This window comes from Cydia strobilella, chromosome 8 (assembly GCF_947568885.1).
Source record: "Cydia strobilella chromosome 8, ilCydStro3.1, whole genome shotgun sequence".
NCBI lineage: Eukaryota > Metazoa > Arthropoda > Insecta > Lepidoptera > Tortricidae > Cydia > Cydia strobilella.
In genome coordinates this window covers 10386962-10411902 of record NC_086048.1, presented here as the reverse complement: position 1 = coordinate 10411902, position 24941 = coordinate 10386962, and the positions used below count along the sequence as shown (strand labels likewise).

The window sequence follows — 24941 nt, the reverse complement described above, 5'->3', positions numbered from 1 at the left end:
ATATACTCTTCATATAACATTTGTAACATTATATATCCAGATTTTTAATAAGTAGGTAGTTAAATAAAATATTTCAGAACATTCAAAATTCAAAAGTCGTTAAATAGTGGTAGATAGTAGTGGGAGTTTAAATCACAGTAACAGTCGGAACTATGTATTTAAATCGTAGGCAGGTAAAACCATTTACCGATACCGATAAGAGGCTGCAAGAATGCGAAGCGTATAAAATGACTAGAATCTGCATGACCCTACAAGCTAAGTACTTACAAAATTAAATAGCCTTTCATTACATAAAAACTGCGAGTTTTTTATTGTTATTATTAAACAACTAGGTATCTTATCAATATTTTTTTATAGGTAAAGAAACTCTTTGAATTGAACAAACCACAATTAATGTTAAGGTGATAATTGCGTCGTTTTTATCATCTCAATTAATTTCAGAGATAGGTATTCAATGTCTGTAAAGCTGTTAATGTAGTTGTGAGACTTGTAAGCAATAAACACCGTGTAATTAAGAACAACTGCCAATTTTACTTTAATCTGCCGACTATCGTTATCTATGGCGGCGCGCGGCGCCAGGAATTACTTCCGTCCGACTCGACAGCGTAACATTAACTATCAATTTTGTGATTATACATCGAATCATATCACACGTCCACGGTATCTGCTGGCATAGATTCCGCGGGATTAAGCGCACCTATGTCTTTTAACCGTAATGTTCAGATAGAATTATCGCTTGCACTTTTATTTCTGCCGATATAAACTGGCGACTCGCGTGGATTAATGTCAATGCTCTACCTGTTCGCGGTTCGACATGCTTTGTCCCAGTTTCACGCTTATAAGCGATTTAATTATTGGATCTAGTAATCCTTAAGCGACAATTTGTGTTTTTTTGTCGCACGTTTTAGCTTTTACTCGGTATTTGATAGGATTAAATTGGCGACCTAGTAATAATATATGATTGGATGACCCTGTTTCAAGTTTAAACGAAAGTTAAGTGTTGCCGATTTCAAAAGTGATACTTTTGATGTCTTGGTTGACTTTGGCTTAAAATATTTCTTGTAATTTTTTGAATGGGTGTTTTTGCTCGGGGGAGAGAAATTTAACGATAATAGCTGGCATGAGTAATATTCCAGTACTTGTGAATCGAGTTTCATACACTAAGTACTCTCTACTCGAGATGGAGGTGGGTGTACCCAGAGTACCTATTCGAGTATTTCTTTAGCTAGCCAAACCCCCGCAAAAAATTATATTATACGACTGATATTAGTTATTATATATTCAAAAATGCATCATTGCGCTTTGTGCTATCTGCGTCTGCGCCAATTTTTGTTTGACGCCAGTCGCTCGCAGGCAGGTGCGTGGAGCGCGCGTGCGTTAAACAACTTTGTGCAACAGCTGATTTTGGCGCCAACGCGATCTTACACACGATCAAGAAACATAACCTAACAAAGTTTGTTAATAAATTCAAGTTTTACATTAGCACTGTGTTAGTGTAAAGTGTACAAAGACTAATGAAGATGACAGTTAATCGAATAAGAGTTGTGGTGCTTGGCAGCGCTCGTTGCGGGAAATCGGGTAAGGTTAATTTGAAAATGTTGGCATGCTCACCTAACCAATAGGAATGGAATGGTTGCAATTTGAGGCCACTCTTGCTTTTATTTTCCTGACGAAAATATGAGATAATCACTTAACGATACAAATTCGAACCAAGTTTGAGTTTTTCGAATCTTAATTTACCGTCTAACTCTGTCTGACAACTTATGTATTTATCAATTTAATCGAAGAGAGGAAGAGGATAAATGAAAAATATCGTATGTTTTGACGAGAGGGCTCGACTTAAATCAATTATACCTAACGATCTCCCAAAGAATTCCCTGATTTATTATGAGAAATAATCGGATGCTGTAATTAAGGCTGTTAATTTAATTACTGTTATCATTAGTTTTATTTTGTTTTATGTGAAGTTAACCGGCGCTCGGCAGGTGCCTATTAGTGTTATCCTACTGATTTATCATGACCACTCGAAACTCGAACTCGGACTCCATCCGACTCTCGCTCTCGGTTGAGTTCATTAACTCCGAACTAGAGCATTCATAACTATTACGAAGATTTCAATTCGGCTATGAATTAGCGTGAGTCGTAGTCCGGTTTGAAAACAACCCATTTTGTTTTGGAGTCATAAAGTAAACAGAAAATGTAAAAAAGTGAATATTTAACCAGCTGTTTTTTTGTATATAATTTGTATCCGTTTCATACTTTCGAAGTTATGAGTTTTCTCGTCCGGCTTGGGTTGATAATTAACCCTGACCTGTATCCAAATGTAATTGTCAACATCTTTACACACTAGTTCAGTGACTGTTACTGGGTCAATGAAACCTTAGCATTTAAATAGCTCTGCCACTAGTCTGATACGACTTGCGTGATTATCTACTGATTTGCATGGACTTATTTATCCCAAGCCCTTTCGTACTGAGCCCTTGAATGGAAATGAGGTAGCTAAGCTTTAGCCAGTTTAGCCAATCCTTCCCTTATTGGATATCTAATGATCGAATATTGAAACGGTTTCAAAACAAACAAGCAACATGTGGGTTGCAGGTTAGGGTGTTGCAATTATTATCAGTTACGATAAGCAGGTTTAAGAACGGCCAATTACAGTTAAAGATAACAAGCACGAATTGATTTGGAGAAAGATTATAAGGAAATGTTAACCATGTGTTGATATCTTACCTCTATCTTTAGAAACCAGAAAGAAAAATATCATAAACACGTTTAAACGACATTTATAAGACCTAACATAAAGGAATGGATGGGCCTGAATACATATTAAAACGGTAATAAATGAACTGAAAAATCCATTAATTACATCAAACGGTTAGAGTAACCAGTGTGCGGCACTGTGCGGCACAAGCAAATTCAGTACAAAAATGCTTGTGCTGCACACTGGTGGAATCCCGCCTTTATATTAAATACTTGTGCATTACTTGCTTCGTAAGTTCGTAGTGCTTTGTTGCGTCGTAATGTAAGGTGTGAAACAAAGGCGCGTTATCAACTTATCAGTTCGAGTCAATGCTATCGCTTGATAACTCAGGTACTGTGTCAATTCAATAGCCTTCTGGCCAATTCCATGACAGCAATCATAATAATTATAATTTGCTTATAAAATTCTTTGGTGCTTATAACAGAACTAATGCGTAAGTACTTATATCTCACGTGAATCTCGTCACGTCACGGAACTATCTGATTATTTCCTATTTAATAATTTATTTTACATGTTTTTTGTTATTGTCCAAGAAATGGTCAATTTTAAATAATTTTAACGTCTGCACCTCTTTGCAGTAATTTACAGTTATGAAAACGTTTCCTGGATGGAAATATTTCAGTCTTAAGAGGATAGGGGATGATCGATTCTCCATACAAACGTAGTCCTCATTTTCCTCCCTGGATACTGAGATTATGGAAAATATTTTTACACAATTTGATGTATTTTAATCATAGCTATTACTAATCTAGCAAAAGACAAGTTTTATACAAATTTTTAAAAGCTACTTGGCCAGATACTACTTATTTCAAGCACTAAGCTTCCCAAACGTGGTCTGCCAGAGAGGAAAATGGTGAATACGTTGGTATGGAAATTCGGTTTCGAGGCGGTCATCCTCTTTCGTCTTAAGAAGCAATAGTGTTCAGATTATTCTAGGACGGTTAATGGCAGACGAGTAACGTAAACAATGGTGTTTAATGATCTGATTCATAATCTATACCTAATCCAATTTTGGCCAGATTACGTTGAATAAATAGATCTACTCGTAGGTATACAAACATTTGGTCGGTACGTAATTAGTCAGCGTCGAGAATTAGTAACGGCGTCGTAATGCTGTTGTCCTATCCGAAGTAGTGAATGCGTAGAGCGTTCAGGTATTTGTCATCAATCTCACGTAGGTGGATGACAAAGTATAGTTATTCCAAAATTATGAAAAAGTTGGTAGTTACCTACAATGTTGGTGCCTATAATAAGATACAAGTCTTTAGAATGTTTAGCTTTAGAAGGAAAATAATTAGTTTTCTTTGGTTTTATATGAAATAAATAATTATTTATTTCTATAGTTATGATTTATTCAGGTGTTATTTAAGGCGTTTATTACTCAATCGCTGTTAGGTATTCAAAGATTTACTCAACGGTTGGAGCACATTTTTGCTCTGGTGTTCGCTCGACTTTCTGTCTGGTGAGGCTAAAAAGACAAAGAGCGGGCAAGCCAAACGTTTCGCATCATGCTGAAAAATATGCTGCATAGTAATTTTCTTGTAGTCAAGAAATCTCTTGTGACGATTTAGTCATCCAAATGAAGTAGGACAGTCCTAAATATTAATATTCATGGTCTATGACTCCTGTAATAAGAGCGTTAGTCACCAAGAAGAATGCGTGTTGGTGCCAGACACCGGCGCAGCGAGGCGGCTCGCAGTGGGCTGGAGAGTGATCACATCCGCCGCCGGTACCCTTATACAGGAAAGTATATTAACAGGGACTTTTTGCACTGAGTAAAATGATAGACGGTTGCTTAAATAGGATAGAGCAGAAATGGTGTCGTTTGACACGATGTTGCATATAAAAATGCCATGATAAATAAAAACAAATCTATCGCTATGTTGGTATCTCTATATCACCACAAAACCCTGGTCATAATTATAATTTAACGTCGATTTTAAACTGTCGTGAAACATACTAACATTTAACTAATTTTACATTAATCTGTCGCGCGAGTGACGAAAAACACGTGAGTTAAAGTGTTTAAAGTTTATATTTGTTACCTATAGGTATACTAGTATTTCCAAATATGTTATGGATTTAAAAAATACAGCAAGCGTGATTCACTTGTCCGGTATCTTGGTGGTCCAATTTCGGGTCCGCCGGTCAGACAGAAAACTTTTTTGTGTATTTTCTGTATTGGTTTGTAATTTAAACGTTGCGCACAAAAATGGGCGGACAGGTGAAGTGAATCCACATTGTTGCATTGTGTGCCAAGTTTGTAGGTTTTTCATCTCAAGTAAGATGCAGTTTCTGCATGAATTAACACTTCTTCTTGCCACACACAGTGTTTTGGGTATGATACAAAAATTCCCCCAGGTAAGCTTTGCTAATCTTTGACCCGTCAAAGTCAAGCGTCCACACCGGTTATTATATACGGACCAGTAAATAATTATTGGCTAGTGGCTACCGAAGGAGGCCGGAACGGGAAAAGCTTAGATCATTGTTTCGTTCTTACCGTCTCGTCTGCGCAACGTTGTTAAGTCATTATTATCCTGTTGCTGTTGGACCTACGCATTATAATACCTTGTATTCTGAAAGTATTAGCGGGCGCCTCCGGTGTGAAGTGTAAAGATAAATATTAGCAAACCGTCGGAAGCGGCAAAAAATGTGCAAACAAAAATCCACTTTCATTCGTTAGGACGCAACATTTTTGGGCTTTGTTCAGTTCGAAACATACTAATGTAAGTACTAAATAGATTTACCACTTTCTATTGTTTATTCTATTTTTTTAATGCCAAAAAATACAATTTCTTACTGACTAGCTAGTTCAACATACCTAATGCCATATAATAAGTAATAGACGATAATATATATAAGCCAATTTATGAGTACATAAGTATTTAAATTGGCTACTTACTAATAAAACATTTAAAATGGAGCTTAGTGTCATCGATTCTTTAAAATTAATCGGCCATATAGTTTGTCATGCATATTGTATATTTTTAAAAGCGTGAAACTATATATATCATTTGATTCACTAATAGGCAGAGGCCACGTAATAGAAAGCATAAACAATAAGTCGGCGAAAGCTAGTGAAATTGATTTATAGAGTATCGGCTCGGGAAGTTTTGGGAAACACTCGAGAACATTAACACAACAATTAAGAGATTAGGTAACCTCGCATCTGTTAAGTAATAGTTGCTGGCACTCGACACTTTTATAACACTATTGAAGAATGTCTCGTGTCATCGCGATATTGTAATATATATTTGTGGAGAAATACTTTTGTGTTTGAAATTGATTACATTTACATATGGCTCTTATATTCACAAGCAGTGTTAAATTTAAATTATGTAGGACCCTACATAAAGGTACATACTTACTCGTAGTTTCAAATTTAAATAAAGTTTTTTTATTTTATTTTAATTATATTTTTAGTAACTTTTTACTTGTATTTCTCTACTCTCTATCATCAAGTAACAAATGTGGTACTAAAAGTAAATAGTTTACCTATACGTAAAAAAGTTGCTCGGACCATTTTACTCAACAAAAAGTTGCTCCTACCATTTTACTCAACGAAAGTTCTGATATTTATGGAAATCTAGAAGCCAAACTAGTTTTATAGTAAACGAATATATAGAGTGATGTTGATGGTGACACATACGAATAGATAGTATTTTAATTTGGTGTTATTGCAAAAATAGAAACTTGGTTGCTCTCAGTTTACATTGACTAGTCTAGTAACACACTTGAATGAGCTCTGTCATTGAATTATTACCTTCCTAGTATACATGTATTTATGGTATAAAATGATAAGCGTTTTTTTACAATTTTGCGACTGCTGGAGGTTACCTAGGATATAGGTTAAGGACGGGCCCCTTTTTGTCCAGTTGCTTTATTGCAGCTAAGGAAATAAATAATTAGGAGCAGGGTACAAAAGCCGGAGTGTTCATTTTTTTATAGTTATGCCTCTACATTACTAAATCAATTTATCCACCTTAATTCGGCTTGTAAAAACTCTATCCTTTTTTTTTAGTCTGAGTCAGTATAATAAATAAATAAAACAAATAAATTATATTAGGGGACATCTTACACAGATCACCCTAGCCCCAAACGAATCAAAGCTTGTACTATGGGTGCTAGACGACGATATACATACTTATATAGATAATGTGATGAGAAATCCAAAAGTAAATTTATACGCCTGAGTAATTTTACTCATTGCGTTTCTTGTAATTTATTATCTGAACTAGTTAGATGCGTTGTTTACGTTGCCGATACGCTCGCTTCATACGAGAATTTAGCGAGTTCTTAATATACAGGCGTATTCTTAAAACATTGGTGCAACTCCCTGACTAATATTGGTGTAAGAGTACGCCCTGAGATTGGTATCATACTTTTAAAGTCGGACTATATTTCTTAGAAATGTCTTTTATTTACGCTTACTTAGTTACTTCTTAGTATAAATCCCAAAAATACCAATGATGATATCCGCAACAGGCTTCGTCACTTTCTTTTTTGTTTAAATAAAATAACCGTCACGAATCGCACCTGGCTCAAATGTCCCCATTACGCTGGCAGCGTTACCGCGCTGAATGGCCAACGAGAGCTGTTGGACCAGGTACGATCCGGACCGAGGGTCGCACCCCCTGTCCCTCAGCCGCCGACCCAAATCCCTCACAAAGTCCCTAGCCTCCACAGCCCAAGGTCCCGCAGTCTCGACCGCAACCGGCACAAAGTCGTACGTTGGTTCCAGGGCAGAGTACTTGGCATGCTTCATTTTGGCGGCATACTCCGCGGCAGTACCAGCAGACCTGACGGTGAGACTCAAGTGGGACGGCGCAAATGTACTCACGCACGTTGCATCCCACAAGAGGCATCGTCCCCTCTGCCATGGAACCAATGTCAGACCATCAGGCCTCTTGCCATCCGTGCGGCACAACCCTGGAGGCTCCAAAACGCAAGGAATATTGGCCGACACCAAAGCCCTGCGGATGCCATCATTGATGGCATAATGCCTGGAAAAACGACCCGCGCACTTCATGCAGCTAAGGCCATGGTGACTGTCTTCTTCAACCATGACCCCACAAATGCACCGATGTAGTATAAATTGTATTTAAGCTGCTCTGTTGCCGAGAATGTTTTGCATCGTGTAGGAAAAGTTTTCATTCAAGAATATTTTTCACACCAACCAGAGTTCGTTTTCCAGAACGGCACAACACTATTAACTAACCTTATTATTTTATACCGACGGAATGCGTAGCTTTGTCAAAATAAATACTTAACCCGCAGTTTGCCTCCGAGCTAAACGAGTAGTCCTACGAGTAAACGCTTTCAGTAAAGCTCGCCTCATTATGCAATTACATACAAAGCAATCAATCACGAGCGCATCTTGATTGTGTGATTAAGCAGTTATCCGCATACTCCTTCAGGTAATCGCTTGAGGCAAATGCGTGTGCTTATTAGCTATTTAATTTGGCTAATGAAAATTTAACTCACTTATTCGGAAAATATTTCTGCAGGTAATCTGAACATAATATTGTCTTCGATTACCGCTATAGTTAGGTACTCCCGTATGAGGAATGTTGGGATGTATTTAAAATTAATTACAAGGTGTTCACGAAGAAACCGACATATTTTAACCACGCTTTTCTGAGGCCAAAAGAAGGAAAAAATGGAATAGGTTTAGGTGAAATTCGCAAAAAAAAAATTTTTTTTTTTCTTTTTTTCAGATGTATTTGTACATAAAAAGTAAATATTATTGGTAAACTTGTCACTTAAAATGGACTTTTACTTTTTTTTTTCGTAAAACGTAGTTTTTACAAAGTGTTACTTGTCACTTTTTGACATCTATCAATAAGGTTACTTAGACTGGCAACATCGACATCAAAAATGCGTTTTGCACTATGTAACAATAAAAACTTGTTTTTTTAATTGGTATTAACTCTGAAACTAGGCAAATTACAGAAAGGTTTATAGGACATTTTAGTCTTTAAATATGATCAGAAATACGCTGTTAAAATTATTCGGTATCCTCATGTATAATAATTATTAATTATACGCGATATAATCCGTTACAATAGTTTTATTTCATAATTTCAACGTGTTCTTAGTAGTTACCCTAAAGTTGCTAGTTAATACCGACTGATAAGTGATACGAAAATTGACAACATTGCCATCGAGGGCAAATGTCGCTGCCTAATCAATCTATCAAAATGTAATCAGCTACAAAATATACTAGAGCTGTCTTTCAGTGAGCCTTCTTGTTCGTTCTTAGGTAATGCGTCTTCATATATAATATACCCTGCCATGGTTCAAAATATTGATTTGTTGAATAACAGCCTGTCTATGTATATCTAATGCCTAATAATGAGAGAAACGCTAATTTTATTAGGAATTATGCGGTAATTAGACTTGGTTAACACTTCGTTAAACCAACGCGGTCGCCGCATGCAACCAAGGTTGCCTGAGTTTATACTTTATGGCCTTTTATTCAGTTTGGCATCAAAAAGATAATTTAATGGCACACTTTTGTTAAATTGCTCATGAAGACAGATTAGTCATATACAGATATCAAATTATATAAATTGCTATATCCTATCAACTCCAAGGTATTTTTGTATGTATGATTGTAAGTTTGTCGAATGAGGTCGTGTCATAAAGTCCGAAGCAGTGGGATGTTAGATCGAGCGCGAGAAAATGTCAGAGCTGTATTTATAGTGCCGGCCGCATGCCGCTTGCAGGCTGAGTCACCCGGTCAATCGTCTACCGGGACCCTACGGTAGGGCTGTCACTAATCTCATATACAGGCCTATCCTATAGAAATATTTGAACTTTTGTAGATTCCTTAGGAAAATCAATAGTAGATAGTAGGTACTTGCAGTTTTTTTAATTACCTAATTAATAGTTAGATATATTATTTAAACACGCGCCACTGTGCCATAGCATAGCTGTCAGATAGAAATGCGAGTGAGTAGAGAGGAAGATCACAAATGAATTACATAAAATGATTGAACAGCAGCAGAGCGCAGCGTTAATAGCGTCAGAGCACCTTAAATAAACTATCACAATCAGTTGAGGATTTAGGTTATTTCAGTTACAAAAAAGTTATAAACTCATTTAATCAACATTATGTACAGCGAGCCGCAAAAGTGCTTAGCCACCTTATAAATGGAAATCATTCATAAAGTGGATATGCACTTTTGTAGCTGGGTGTACAACCAGTGTCTTTTTACGACGACATTTCTTTTTGTTGTAAGGTTGCGTAGTTATGATAGTGGTTAATATGAATATCCACGTACTAAACCAGATTTAGATACCTATGCCACAAATATGATATTTTTAGTGCTGTCGTAACATTTATTTTTACGTAATACTTATTCCTGTTGTCATGTTTTGGTAGGTTTTTCAACTAGTATGGGTAATAAAAAACTACCTTCAAAAGTGTGAGACCATTGGCACCTATTTTTTTTTATAAGAAAGTGGCCACTGCTGACCACCATGAGCCGATAATGGGGAAATCTACCCTTTTTCTAGTCTTTTTAGAATATAAAAATATTTCAACGTAGGTAACAAACTAAAAAAATATTAATTATAATTAAACATTTGACGGCCCTAATTTGCAAGCGATTGAGTTACTCACTCGTCAATTTATAAACTCTCACTAAATATTTATTTTTAGCACCAGATATTAAATTTAGTATGCTCGGTTAATTGTAGAACGTTAACGTGGGACGAGGAAAAAATAAAATGATGAAACATTTAAGAACGAAAATCTTACTCAGATGTAGGTACCTACAGTCAGCATCAATAGTAGCGGATGAAACAACGCGCCAAAAGTATCTGATATTCCGGATAACTTCCAAATATAGATAAATCTCTAAAATTCACGTTCAAAAGTATATTATACATATTTTGCAATCTTAATTGTTCTGCATATAGAGCCATCAGTTTTTGTTAAGCTGAAACAGTTACTTTTGAATCTTTTGACACGTTGTTTGATCCTACTTCTTAGGCTGACTATACAATGATTTACGCACGGGTTGTTTTTTCCACCCGTAACCAAATTTTGCGCTGTGAATATAAAGATCATACTCAGCAACTATACTTTGGGATCAACCCTGTAATCGCGAAAAAAAGTTCTGGGTTGGTCCTATAGTAAAAGTTGCTTATTATTTATCAGTTTATGACCTATATATTCTCCGGTAAAAATATGGCTAGGGATTGAAAAACAACCTGTATGTTCATTGTTATTATCATCGCCAGCCTATGTTTTAAAAGCTGTTAGGCACCATATCATGAATAAGGGGATGTGCAATCATGCTGGGTCAGGCGTCAGGCCACTAAGGCCGAGGTAACATTTTAGATATATCACAAATACATATCTTACTCATACCTATTGTACCCACGACCTTTCGGACTTTGAAAGTCCACTAGCAGAACTATTGATGTTCAAACATCGTGTCCACTTTTATTTAATTAAGCAGGTGTACCTGTCATTTCTAAATTTATATACGAATTGACTTGCACCACGCATTCTAGACTTGTAGGTCACGCGCATCTAATCGCCACTGTTAAGAAACTCGTGACTTGTCAAATTCTAAACTTGGCAGGGAGAAATCATAAATTAGCAAGTCGCATAGGATCATCCTATCCTATTAGGATGTCCATAAACAAGAGAAAGTTGCATCCTTCGAATGCGAGGCGTGAGGTAATTTTTATAATAGCCATTTATTTAAAGCCGTAGCTAGTGGATTAAAGGATAGCAGTTTAATTAAGTGAGGTTTACGGAAATGAAATTGACGTTAAAAATGCAAATGAAACAGTTGGCGTCCAATTACCGCGACTAGCGTGGCGAACTCCGGATCGTGTCTGCAATCACCTCCGCGATGCTCTTAATTAACATTTACCTTTGCTACCTTATTCACTCACAGACGTCTCGGTTAAATCTTCGGTTCTCGAGTACCGTTATAGTTCTCGTTACCGTATTCTGGAAATAAATCTAGAATTTCTTCAACGTCCAAAAGCCGTGAACTCGCTTCCAGCGCGCGTGTGTTCATAGAGTTTACTTGAAATTAACATTTGCGGTTCTTACATAATTCGTTACCAGATGTTGAGATTTCATTATTCATGAACATCTTTTCTTTTAGTGTCGTTGAACTCACGATCTTTTTGGCATTACAAATATTGGAAAGAAAGATTTTACATCAACTTATGGAGATAACCAATTTTATTGCCATTTCGTTCTGAATCGCATAATTTATTGACCCACGAGTTAATCTTTAAAATCATCGAATAAGTCAAATGCGACATGAAATTTGCAATCCGAATGATGTATGAATTGGGTAATGAAAATATTGAGAAAAACTTGTAAGAATAAGTAGTTATATGTTTTAAATGAGATTTAATTTTTTTAGACAAAAACTAGAGCGGTATATTGATCTTAAAATCGGTTAAAGTTTTGATATTGATATGATCGCTCGCGCCGCTTGGTCGCGCGAAGTGATGTGTGATTCTTGTCATTAGGTATTTCGCTCCCACTTATTATTGCGCGCGAGATGCATTGCGAATAGTGCAATGCATTCAATGTTGTATTATAACAATATCAAGTTTAAGAGCCCAGTTTTAGTCGCAAAAATGTAAAATTGATAGATTTAGTCGGTGAAATTGTACACCTTTTGTTACCTAATTGAAATGACAAGTACTGGTTTCTATTAGCACGTCTTCTCATCTTGCTGTTTAATAGATATTTTTTTTGAAAACAGACACTAAATTAGTAATGATTTTTTTTCTGATGTACGTTTAGGTAAACGCGCGTAAAGGACTGATTTTGTCGGTCTTATTTGTAAATTTCGTAAAGTTTGGACTGCTAAAAATGGTAATATTGTATTACACATATCCTGTGTTACCTCCACCTTTAATATACTACATTTTTATTATTAGGACTGAAGTAGTGTAAATGAAAGTTAGACGAAATCAATTTTCTCCAGAAATTACTTCAAAAAAGTGATAATTTCTCTGAAAATCGACTTAATTTCAACTTAATTATGATATTTAAACAATCTACAACATTTGCTGAAACTGTTCTTATACATCATTTTGTATAATTTACCACCATAATATTTTGATGAATTTTTAAAAACTGGCTTCAAGTCATATATTACCGGAGACGCACGCTCGCGACCTCATTATTAAAAGGCAAGATGAGAAGACGTGCTAATAGAAACCAATACTTGTTATTTAGATATTACCTAACAAAAGATGACAATTTCAACGACTAAGTCTATCAATTTTACATTTTTGCTCTAAAATCGTCACGTTCACAACTTATGAAATAAGAATCAAGAGGTTTTACGCGTTTCTCACGAAGATTGTCAATTATGTTCAAATAGTACCTATAGTTTAGCCCCACCACGCATGTATACATAGCACAACGGCCATAGAAGCCATTGAAAAAACTCATTTAATTGAGCGCGTGTTGGGGTATAGAGTTATTCGCGGGATATTTAGAAACAGCTTGCGGTTTTATTTTTATATTCTATTAATTGAATAGTTCTTTATGGCATAAACTTTCTTATCGACTCTCTACCTCTATCTCACAGCAACCTATCCGATATAAGGTTTTTGCTACTTATTGGTTGGCAGCACCTCGCTATCAGTCAGTCGCGAGATACGTGCTTGTGGATTACCTTGAATGGCGCTATCAATGCTGCAGTGAAAGTATTCGTTAGTATAATTGACTGCCTGTATCAATACCCATGTTTATTCTGCATGTTTTGATAAGGGAACAACTTTTCTGAGACATTTCACGCTAAAGTACGTGTGCTTGTACAGTCCGCTACCGCGTTTTACTTTTACTTTATCGCCGTCCCGATCAATTAATTTATGGTCGACATTAATTTGAAGGAGTTAAGTATTTATTTATTAAAGCTGCAGCCACAATTGCTTTGGAAAGCGAGTGTGTAAGACTAGACGATAAGGTGTTTTCGTTCACGACTCCCCTTGCTTCGAGCGTAATTATTTATGTCGATGGAGATCGCAGTAACTTCGCTTGTAAACATTATATTTAGTTCAAAATATTTATCAGTACGGTTTTTACTCACTATTATTTTTAGTCGCTTTTGGCGACATGTTTCGGATTCTTTGGGAATCCATCCTCAGGCACGAGTGTCCGCGGTTTGTCCATGTTCTTTACGCTGCGTATGTGTTCCGACAACCTAGTGGAGAGATTCCTTCCGGTCTCACCGACATACGCCCTACCACAATCGCAAGGTATCTCGTATACCCCCGGGCTCCCCAGCGGGTCCTTGTCCTTTGAAGTGCGATTATATTTAGTTCTTCACATTTGGAAATATCCTATAAAATTTTAGTTTTCTCTTTTAAAACTATATTACGGGTAAGATGATACATTGTATTATGGCTAAGGTGGCTAAGGTAAAGACGACACAGAGCTGAATTAATGCCAATAGACTATTAATAGTATAAATAGATTAAGAGTATCTATTGTTGCATTCTTAAGCTACCTCTAAAAGATACGCTAGACGATGTTTCTTGCTAGCAGACCTCAAAGCAAATACCCAGTACACACTAACATTCCGAACGTATGACTTCCTGTATACGTTAACGAATGGTGGACCTAAATGAAAGAGAGGTACACAGTGACAGCCTCAATAGATACTTGCAATTAACACACATTTGGTTAGAGGCTAATAAACAGACAAGACTGGGTTTTACAAATGCGTTTGTAACAAAAATATACTGAATTAAGAAATTTCAATTAATTTGAGTATATCCCAAAACTTAATAATTGTCATTCAATCTCTTAGCCAAATTAAGCTCACCTCTATGTGAGCTTTATTTGGTTAACATAAAAATCCAATTTTTATTTCAAAGTAAGTTTTATTATTACAAAGGTAAAAGTTGTAGTACTTACAGTTTGTAATAAAGTGCAACATAGTACCTACTGAACGTTGAGTACTTTTAGCGTTCACCATAAATCAGAAGCTGACAATACATTCAGAGCGACATGTTTATCTGCACGCTGTGAAGCGAAGATAGGCGGCACAGTTAGGCGATTGAAGCAAATCCGTAACAAAATATTTGAATTCTACTCTCTTATGCCCTAGACAATAAAGTTGAAATTAGTTACTTTTGCCCTTGACGTAAATAAACCCGAATTTACCACGGCAGTCGATAAAATGGCCAACTGATGAGAAGAGACGTACCATTCTACTATTTATGGTACATCATATTTTACTGCACTAGCGTAAGCGTGTAAAACCTTACATATTTCTAAATGTCAACTATTAAATTCCTTTTTATCGCGTTGGCTATAAACTATTTAAGAATATGACCATTTTTGAAGGGTTAATACACTAAATTTCCACTGATATTTAGGTAATCCAGACTACTTAAATAAATTTCTGATGAATTCATAGCCTGTAAGATCATGGGGTTGGGGTTGGACATTTATCAGTGCTTTATTAAGTTATGACAAAAACAAATAATATGAGGTAGGGTAAGCTGGTCTATGAGCACGCATCCGATAAGAGTACGCGACACCAAAATCCACGAGGCTGTTTAGGATACGCGCTTAACTTATATCGTATTTTGAGGTTGAATGGAGGATAGAAGTGCTGTGCCGAAAATAATGAGAAATGTAGTGAGAATACAGAAGTTACGTAAGTTTAAAGATTTTTTCTTACAATCTTAATTATAATGATGACCGACCACAAAATTTACCAATGGAAAGATCTCACGAAGTACAAATTGCGCAATCGGCTGACAACCTAGAGTACAGTAATTGAGGCACATATTTTTCAGGCAGCTGCAGATTTGGTACAAAACATAGACGGTGATAACGATGCAGCCGCTATATTTAATATCTAATCAGTTGCTGGTTTTGACAAACAGAGCGCGTACATCACCTGCTTGACTCCAAATTCCAAACGTTGTCACCTTTTGTACCGCTTGGAAAAAATATTGTCCATCTACCATGCGTTGGATTTATTTCTACGCACCAGAGAGCAAAGTCAGATATTTTGAGGATATGTCCATGCAAGCAGGGGGCTTTTACCTAAAAGAAAGTACTAAAGAAAGTGCCAAAAATAGTCCCCAAAGCTCCTCTTTAAAGGATCTAAGCTTTGTAAAAGCTGTAAAGGCCAAAAAAATTGTTTTTGTGCCTGCAAGTAAAATAATGTAGTTTTTTACCCGCATACTCTTATCAGCGTTAGCGCGTACTCTTATCCAATAGGGGTGGTAAGAGTACGCAATTCCCATTTTTAGGGTTCTGTACCCAAAGGGTAAAAACGGGACCCTATTACTAAGACTCCTCTGTTCGTCTGTCCGTCCGTCTGTCCGTCTGTCTGTCACCAGGCAGTATCTCATGAACCGTGATAGCTAAACAGCTGAAATTTACACAGATGATGTATTTCTGTTGCTGTTATAACAACAAATACTGAAAAGTACGGAACCCTCGGTGGGCGAGTCCGACTCGCACTTGTCAGGGTTTAGATAATTTTTCTTATTATTAGAAAACTATCTTAGTTTTCCTAGACTTATATTGACCGGGATATAGACCGTGATTACCTTTTGTATTATTTGTGAGCTCCCGATATTTCGACGCAGTTACGCGTAACACGCGTAGTGACACCGTGAGTGTAGTGTGTTTGGACAGACCAACGATTGTGAACGCGACCGGACCAACAAGTGTGAATGCGACCGTTGGTAACGTTGAAAGTGAACGCAGCCGACGCGCAAGAATGAGGGTAGACAGAGCGCTGTCTACACAACTTTGACACCCACCCGCTATCTTCAGTCACCCGTGAACATGATGCATGTAACTGCGTCGAAATATCGGGAGCTCACAAATAATACAAAAGGTAATCACGGTCTATATCCCGGTCAATATAAGTCTAGTGAAACTAACCGTGAATCATTCAAAACTCTTATCTTAGTTTTGCTACTTTTTATATCACTTTATGGAAGATGATTAAATTATACATGGCATAATGGCAAATTTTATTACCTACCTGTCATTGTTATTTTTTTATAAATTTTAGAACTTAAGTGCGTACTCCTAGACCAGCTTACCCTAAACCCAGGCACTAGGCACCTAGGCTAAGTTTTTCACTGAATTATAATTATACTTTTTAAGTCATTTCATTCACAGCGTTTCATTTGTCATTTTATAGTTACAATTGTAGGCATTCAAAAATATTTTAAATGTCTACATTCAGTCAGCTAAATACTGTTTCTTAGCAAATAATAATATTCTTATTCTATTCTATTTTATCTAAATATACTGCGATAGTTACTCATGAAATAAAACTATGAAAACGGATAATATCGCGTATAACATATTATCTACTATAAAATAATTCAGTAATTAACGTTTGGTCAATACAAACTGACGCTTATGGCATGAAGCTCGAAATACGTGGGCTATCTATAATTTCCTTCAGCTTAAGTAAACGTGCATGCAACCCAATGTTTGCTTTCCCTCTAATTGAGACTTGTAGTTATAAATTAATTCAGGAACACAACTTTTGTAACACCTCTTACCCATTGCTGCTAATTGCTGCTTTCTCTAAACTTCAATGTTTCGATTGCGGCGGTTTATTGGGCAATATTGTATTAAATATCTATTTGTAACCTTAACTGCCTGTCAATATAACATTGTAGCATATTTACATGCTGTTAATGTTTATAATAGAAACTTATGATCGTTCCATACTTCTGTAGACTATCTTGCTAATTGTAATGGTCTACACCATTACAATATGATATTTAACCACAAACAAAGGAGGTTTTATCTCATGTTTGTCCCTTTATAGAATGGCCCCGAACTTAATCTTATTACAAGCTTTTTTATTTAAGTTTCCTTTTGTTCTATTTAAGGTGAAACAATTTAACTAAATGACGTCGCGCCTAACTTGGCTGTTGGTTGTTCTTAAGCCATTTTATTACATGCATTTCATAAACGGTCTAGACGTCTAATTTGCTGGCTAATTTAACCAATTTGCTGCGACGTATAAGTTACTCTATGGTTTACGGTTTGTACTAGTGCTGCACTCTAGCGGCAGAACATTGCAGTAATACTCCCAATAAACTAAATGGATTTAGGATATTGAGTAGGTGATACCCACTACAACAACCACAGTTGTTCCATTGTTGCTTGAAGACTTGATCATACATTCTTGGCGATCTCCAAACTTATAGAAGTTTACAATCAAAATGATACGTACACACCATCTCAACTGGTATTTTTGTTTCAGCCGTGGTGGTTCGTTACCTAACAAAGCGTTATATCGGCGAATACAGCTCCACCGGCGGTAAGTGTGGCATTCACGTTAGCCTCGCTATGTGTAGAATGTTTAGAAACAGCCCTTAATATAATCAAGAGTTGCCAAGTATTGGCAAGACTTGCCAGCGTTTATTTCCGATATTGGCAGGGCGCGCCAAGGCTGCGCGACGCGACACCGGCGCCTGCGCCCGGCCGACGACCTTTGATAGCTTCTTATTATTGAGATATTGAGTAAGATAATGATCTTATACGCGCACGGTAGTCACAGAGAGGTGCTTATTAGCGAGATAAATCAGAGCAAATATTACCTACGTTTTGTTTACATACACGCTTACTCGGAACGACCTAAGTTTATTTATTGGTTATGGTCATAAAAACTACATGTCGCAGACTTTAAGAGTCCCCGGCAAGCTCGGTTCTCCATACAAACGTAGCTACGCTCTCATTTTAAAACGACTAGCTAGATTGCTCTGAAACTTTTTACTTACAATAGGATAAGGTCTGTAATTAGTTTATGTAGGTTCAGATACAACAGTTAAAAAAATACAGCGAATTTAAGTTTTTCATACAAAACTTGCCTTTGCTCTATTTCGTTTGTTTTATATACTAGAGCTATATATTAAATATATTAATAACGGGTCACTCACGTATTTTAACCCCCGACCCGTTATTAATATATTTAATAGAGCTATATAAACTAAATTACAGACCTAGATATATCTTATGTCATTGTATGTGCAAAGTTTCATTACAACCCAACACGTAGTTTTAAAATGAGAACGAAATCCGTTTTATGGGAAGGTGAAATTCGGCCGAGCTTGCCGGGGACTCTTAAACAGCGGCAAAGATAGATATAACTTCATAATAGATGGATACAGTCTAAGGAAAAAACGTGCCTCGAAAAATCAAGAAAATTTGATTCTCGATCAGAGGGCGCTACTAGCTTTGGCCTACTGTCGTATAGATGGCGTTGACGGTTTCGTTTGTTATTTAACAATTTTAACGCATATCAGTGAAAGAACATGGGTCAAAATCATAAAAATAATTAATGCAAATAAAAAAAATCATTTATGCATATTTAAATACATTTTATCGTATTTTTATAAGTCTTCATTTTTAGTTTTAAAGTGTGTCGACAGATGGCAGTGAATTTACTGTGGTTACAAAATTGACTATGACAGTACCGCTCTAGTATAAGTTACTCTATGACAGCGGGAATATAGTTACATGATTTATCATTCGTGCTCGCTTAGATTTTATAACAAACATTCATCTTATGTAGATTCCAAATCAACTTCTCGTGAGTTACATACTTAATTCATCTCGTTTATATACATATTTGGATTTCCTCGCTTTGAAACTTTTCCATTATAACATTGCATATCTAGAAATAAATTCTAAGGTAACCTGTTGTAACCTAGAGTCGTGTGACTGACATAGTGTTTCAGAAAGCCAATACTCCGGAATGAGGTCAAAATCGAGGCGTCGAGGCTCAAATACATAATAGAGCAGCTGTTTGATTGACAAGCGATACATGACGGAAGTCTGCCCATTGGTGTTAGGTTATGGATTGAAAAATGCCAGCGATCATATCCGTAAACAAATTACTTCTATGGCCATTCATCATCTTGGAATGGCACATATTGTTTCTATACTATGTAGTAATGAAGTAAACTGATATGTGTAATAAAATGGGAATTTATTTTGTTATAGTTTGATTATTATTTTATTAGTACGCGATTATAAGCGGCTATCGTAACTTGCAACGAAAAGATCAACACAAGCCAGCTGTTTATATTTTCACAATGTTTGTGATATCAAAAATCCATAGTCTACACGAAGATTTAATGAAGTACTAATTCTGAAATAGGTTTGACCTTCCTATCTATATGATAACCATGGATACGTAGTTCCAACTGGTTTCAGTCTGTTGCGTAGTATGATTAAGGTTTTTCTTTTATAATTTCTCATTAATTCAAAATTTCTTTACAGATTTCCTGTATCAGCACAGAGTCGCATTCGATGGCGCGACATCGGAAGTGGAGATTTTAGATACTTGTGGTTGCGCGGTAAATATTGTACCTACCTATATTTAATATTTTACCTACCTATATTTAATATTGTACCTACCTGTATTTAAATGCAGTCATTATTTTGGGCTAAGAATGTGTAATTAGTCCAAAAACTGTAGTAGACGAAACGCATTTACAAAATACGAGCATTTTCCAACAACCAGATAAACAACGACCGACTATAAAATAATTAATAGGGAATTCAATGTTTATACCCCATTATTCACGTAACACATGCTATTGGTTTTGTGAATGTGCTTTGATTTTTTATTTGCAAGTCACCTTCTATTTAGGTACATACTTGAGTCATGAAAATCTATGCGCAGTCAAATATGTCACATAAAAAGGATTTGAAAATGGTGGATTTTAACCAGAGTCTAGTAAATGAAGAAGACTGACCACCCCCATACAACGCTGCGAGAATCGTCATTGTTGTAGATAAAGATGACATTAAATCAAACTTATTTATAATATAGTCATAAAAGTAGATTTAACACATTCACTTACAGGAACCCGCCTAGTGGGCGCTCGTAACTTTTGCTCAGATGCCAGATAACACACTATAGCCGGGTTGTTGCTATAGGTAGCCATAGATAACAACGGGCTACCAAAGAACCCACCTAGCGAGCGCACATCACCCTGACTAGCAGGGTTGACACCAGGAAAGAGGCTTCACTTATTATATTAATTAGACATGCATCAATGTATACAATATGTCGTAAATTACGAAATCCATGTCCATCTAAGTCCATGACCATGGATGGCTGTAAATCTGATAATCTGAGAAATCTTTCAAAAAATATCTAATTATTAAGTTATTTAAAGTCGGATTTTACGTTTAAAAGTCATAAATATAGTATAGACACTACACACAGGTATAGACACTTAGCCGTAAGAGACTTGACTGACAGACTGACCAACGTAAATCCCTAGTAGCTAAGGTTATTAGCATTAGCACCTATCTTCATCTTTAGACATACTTTCTTTTTTTTCAATCTAGTTTTTAATTCACTAACTGGTCGCCCAAGATACAGGCTATGCCTAGTTTGGGGACCCCTGTTCATACTGTTATAAATGTACCGCTGTATGCGCGCAACCTGGACCTCATGTATACTCCATCTGCAAATTCCCATCCTTGTGTGCAAAATAAATATATTTTTCATTTTTTCATTTTAAAATAGGAGTAGGTGACAGATGTTAATAGATTTTATTCGTAAATATACAGCTAAAGTGGAAAAATAGTAAGAAGGCACGCGACAAACACGGTGTTGTATGGAGGTTGTCCGTCTTGAGTATTTACTAATTTATGATTTTAACGCAGTTTCGCATGCGAGAATTAAGGGGCCCACTGACTATCAGTCCGACGGACGATATCGGCCTGTCAGTTGTTCGGAACTGTCAAATTTTTGTTCTTAATACTGACAGGCCGATATCGTCCGGCGGACTGATAGTCAGTGGGCCCCTTTATGCTGATATGACCAGTATGGGCGATTCTTCAAACATCCAGTGATGATCAGAGTGTTTTTGATTTTGTATAGAAGCGCGGCTGTTTAGCAGAACATCTCCGATGGGGTGACGCTTTCGCGATAGTGTACTCCGTGTGCGACCGGCGGTCGTTCCTGGCAGCTGCAGAGCTCCTTGCCTTGCTGGAGCGAACTAGACTACCCGGTTGCACTGCTGTGACGTTGTTAGGAAATAAGCGGGACTTGGAACATGCGAGGTAAACATGAAGACCTGCGATTACGACAGTATCTGATTGTTCTCAAATTGATTATCCATCATCATCATGTATTCAATGTATTTATGTGAGTTATAGTATCATCTGTTATTAAGTATGTTAAAACTTTTTTTTATTGGTAATAAAAACAATCAGCAATTCTCGTTTCTCAATATGATTTCGCACGATTTGTATAACCAGTCGAATTATATATAGGTATAAATGTTTTATTTTTGCTATACTTGCTCAGAGCCGTGAAAGCCGAGGAGGGTCAGGAGCTATCGCTGCGGTTCGGGTGCCAGTTCTACGAGGTGTCGGCGGCGGAGTCGTGCGCGGGCGCGGCGCTCGGCTTCCACGCGCTGCTGCGCGAGGCGCGCGCGCTCGCGCTGCTGCTGCCCTCGCCCCGGCGCAAGCTCGCCGCCTATTCTGTTTCTAAAGTGAGATTTTTTATTTTTACTTAATTTAAACTTCGTCACTATTCTTCTGTTTTCTTAAAATTCTAGCGGGGCGACGCAAGGAAGCTATACTACGTCCTAAAAGGTCAGCAGGATAGAACAATTATTTAGACTTTGCTACTATCTCTCAACAATTTGATAATAGTTTAGGTTAGGTTAATAAAAGTTAGGCTATAAAGACTCCCAACTTATTTCTTTAGCTCTATAATACTAGATCCAAAAGGCAAATACTGCACTTACTTTAACCAAGTTCTTCAACTTCGCCTGTCTTGTTTTTTGTAATAAGGTTTCAATTATGCGCCTAAAATGATTTTTTATTATACAGGTAATCGGCTCTATCCTTGGGCTAAGCAACAAGAGCGTCCGAAAGAAACGTCCATCCCTGAGCATATGAAGCATTGGTTTGCGCTTCGCGGATCTTGTTCACTCCTGGAGGAGTTTGTTGACCGTCTACGGCAGGCCTGTCTCGATGGAGAGATGACAAAAGAATTTCTGGACAGATGAGATGTCAGCGAAACCAGAATGCATTGATGCAAAACTCTGATTGTACTTTCCAATAACAGATCTTAATTGTTGGTTTCAATTTTGTAACAATCGAATGAACAAAGTATGATGTGAGTTAAGTATGTCTAGTTCTCATAAAACTAGCTTTTGAATTCGAATGAACTTGTTTTTATTTTATTCAATGTGATAATTTATTTACTTACTTAAATATGATTTATAAAAGACATTGGTTTGTGTGATTTTTTGCAATTGTTTACCGATATTTATTTCAATCTGATATTAAAGTATTTATTTAGATAGCATTAATATTATTCTGGTAAGTTTAAATAAACATTTACAGAGGGTTTATATATTTTTTTAAACCTACTCAATTTTGTGGATGTTTTTAAATATGTACACCGATATACGTTGTCAAAACAAGCGCGGGACAAAACGATCTTATCTGACTTTTAAACTTTTCGTTACCCGGTCATGATGATTGCTTCAGCTATTATGGTAACTATTACACACGTCGTAAACAACACATTTAAATCTAACAACAAACAATAACAGTCGATCTAGAATTAGTTTTGTCTCTGATTACCTCTGAAAGTTCTAACGGATATGGGGGTAAAGTTAATACTAGTAGTACACATGCGAAAACATTTGATATGGGAATTAGATAAGGGAAACACCCCTATAATGGACATGGCATAAATAGTGAAACGTAAACCACCAATCATATAAAATAAGTATTTAACATCAGTTTTTAAATAACACTGGCAACCAGTTTACCACAACCAAGAATTATAGAGCTGCTTAAGATTTCATTAATTTGCCCACGACTGGAGAAAAAACATAGTTTTAATTTGTTAATTATATTGTAACCAATTGCAGTATTTTTTTATTAAACGCGTTAAAAAACTAATAGGACATTCAACTTTAACTCGCTAATCGGTAGGAATTTTACAGGTTTCAGAGAAATGATTAAAATACTCCAAGTTTTCTCTTAAATGTATCATGATGGTGCTGTAAAATAGCAAGAGTCACTTTAACTAGATACTCCTTGATTTATTGACAACTCCTTCATTTTACTCCTTTTAAGTATTTAACATACTATGCTACACTCGTACGTAAGTGAAGTAAGAGACGAAACTGAAGTAGATGAACAAAAGTGAGTCATTGTAGGAGAAATTGTTGTACATAATTAATTATAGGTATTTGTATTATTTTAAATTCGTCGACATGTTTACGTATATGGTTCCAACGTATAAAAGTGCCTAAAATACATGTTAGAAATAAGACTGTCCCTGGACCATTAGTATAAGTGTTAATTGATTGATTGTAAATTAAATACCTATTTAAATTTAAGAGGTAAATGTGCCATGATATTTTCACTTGATATTAAGTAGGTATCTTGTTTAATAAAATTATTCAAATTACATTTTGTTTTTCATCCTTACCTATAATGCAGATCACTTGTATAAATTGCATTAGCTCAATGCCTTCCTATTTCCTATGAATAATTTTCAAATAACACTTATGATAATAAGCCATACTAGTTTCACTTTCGAAGCTGACATGAGGTGTAAAGTAAGAATTTAAGTACGAGAAAATAAGCACTATCTTACAGTAACTTTCTGACCTATTCCGTGTAGTTTCTCGGTTTACAATCAAAGCAAACCTGACATATCGTGCATTTACGTATGTATGTAAGTTAATATTCATATCTAGAACAGCCTGCCTGAAATACTTATGAGTGTTAATCGATAACAACCTTAACTTTAAAAATCATATCTCCGCCTTATCTGGGCGAGTAAAGAAAATCTGTTACATTATGCGACTTCTCCGAAATGCAGCTAATATTCTAACACTTAAAACTGTTTATTACGCGTTGTGTCAGTCCATCTTAACATACTGCAACACTTGTTGGGGTAGTGCTGCAAAGACTGTGCTTATCGATGTCGAAAGGGCACAACGCGCAGTGCTCAAAACAATGCTAAAGAGACCATTCAGATACCCAACAGTATGTCTATATAATGAAGCTAAGGTACTCACAGTGCGTCAACTTTTTATTTTAAAAATAGTACTACGAAAACACAAATCTTTATTGACTTCTAATGACTATGCAATTATGCTCCAAAAAAGAGTGTACCGTACACAA

General features: G+C 36.3%; 1 protein-coding gene across 1 annotated transcript; it reads left to right on the top strand.

The window, feature by feature from the left end:
- The first annotated feature begins 1322 nt into the window (after positions 1-1322).
- LOC134743617 (ras-related and estrogen-regulated growth inhibitor-like protein) lies at positions 1323-24217 on the top strand. Its single transcript, XM_063677183.1, has 6 exons — positions 1323-1578; positions 18022-18078; positions 20043-20119; positions 21661-21842; positions 22090-22276; positions 22620-24217. The coding sequence occupies exons 1-6, from the start codon at positions 1515-1517 to the stop codon at positions 22686-22688; spliced, it is 636 nt and encodes a 211-aa protein (XP_063533253.1). The 5' UTR covers positions 1323-1514; the 3' UTR covers positions 22689-24217.
- The last annotated feature ends 724 nt before the right edge of the window (positions 24218-24941 follow it).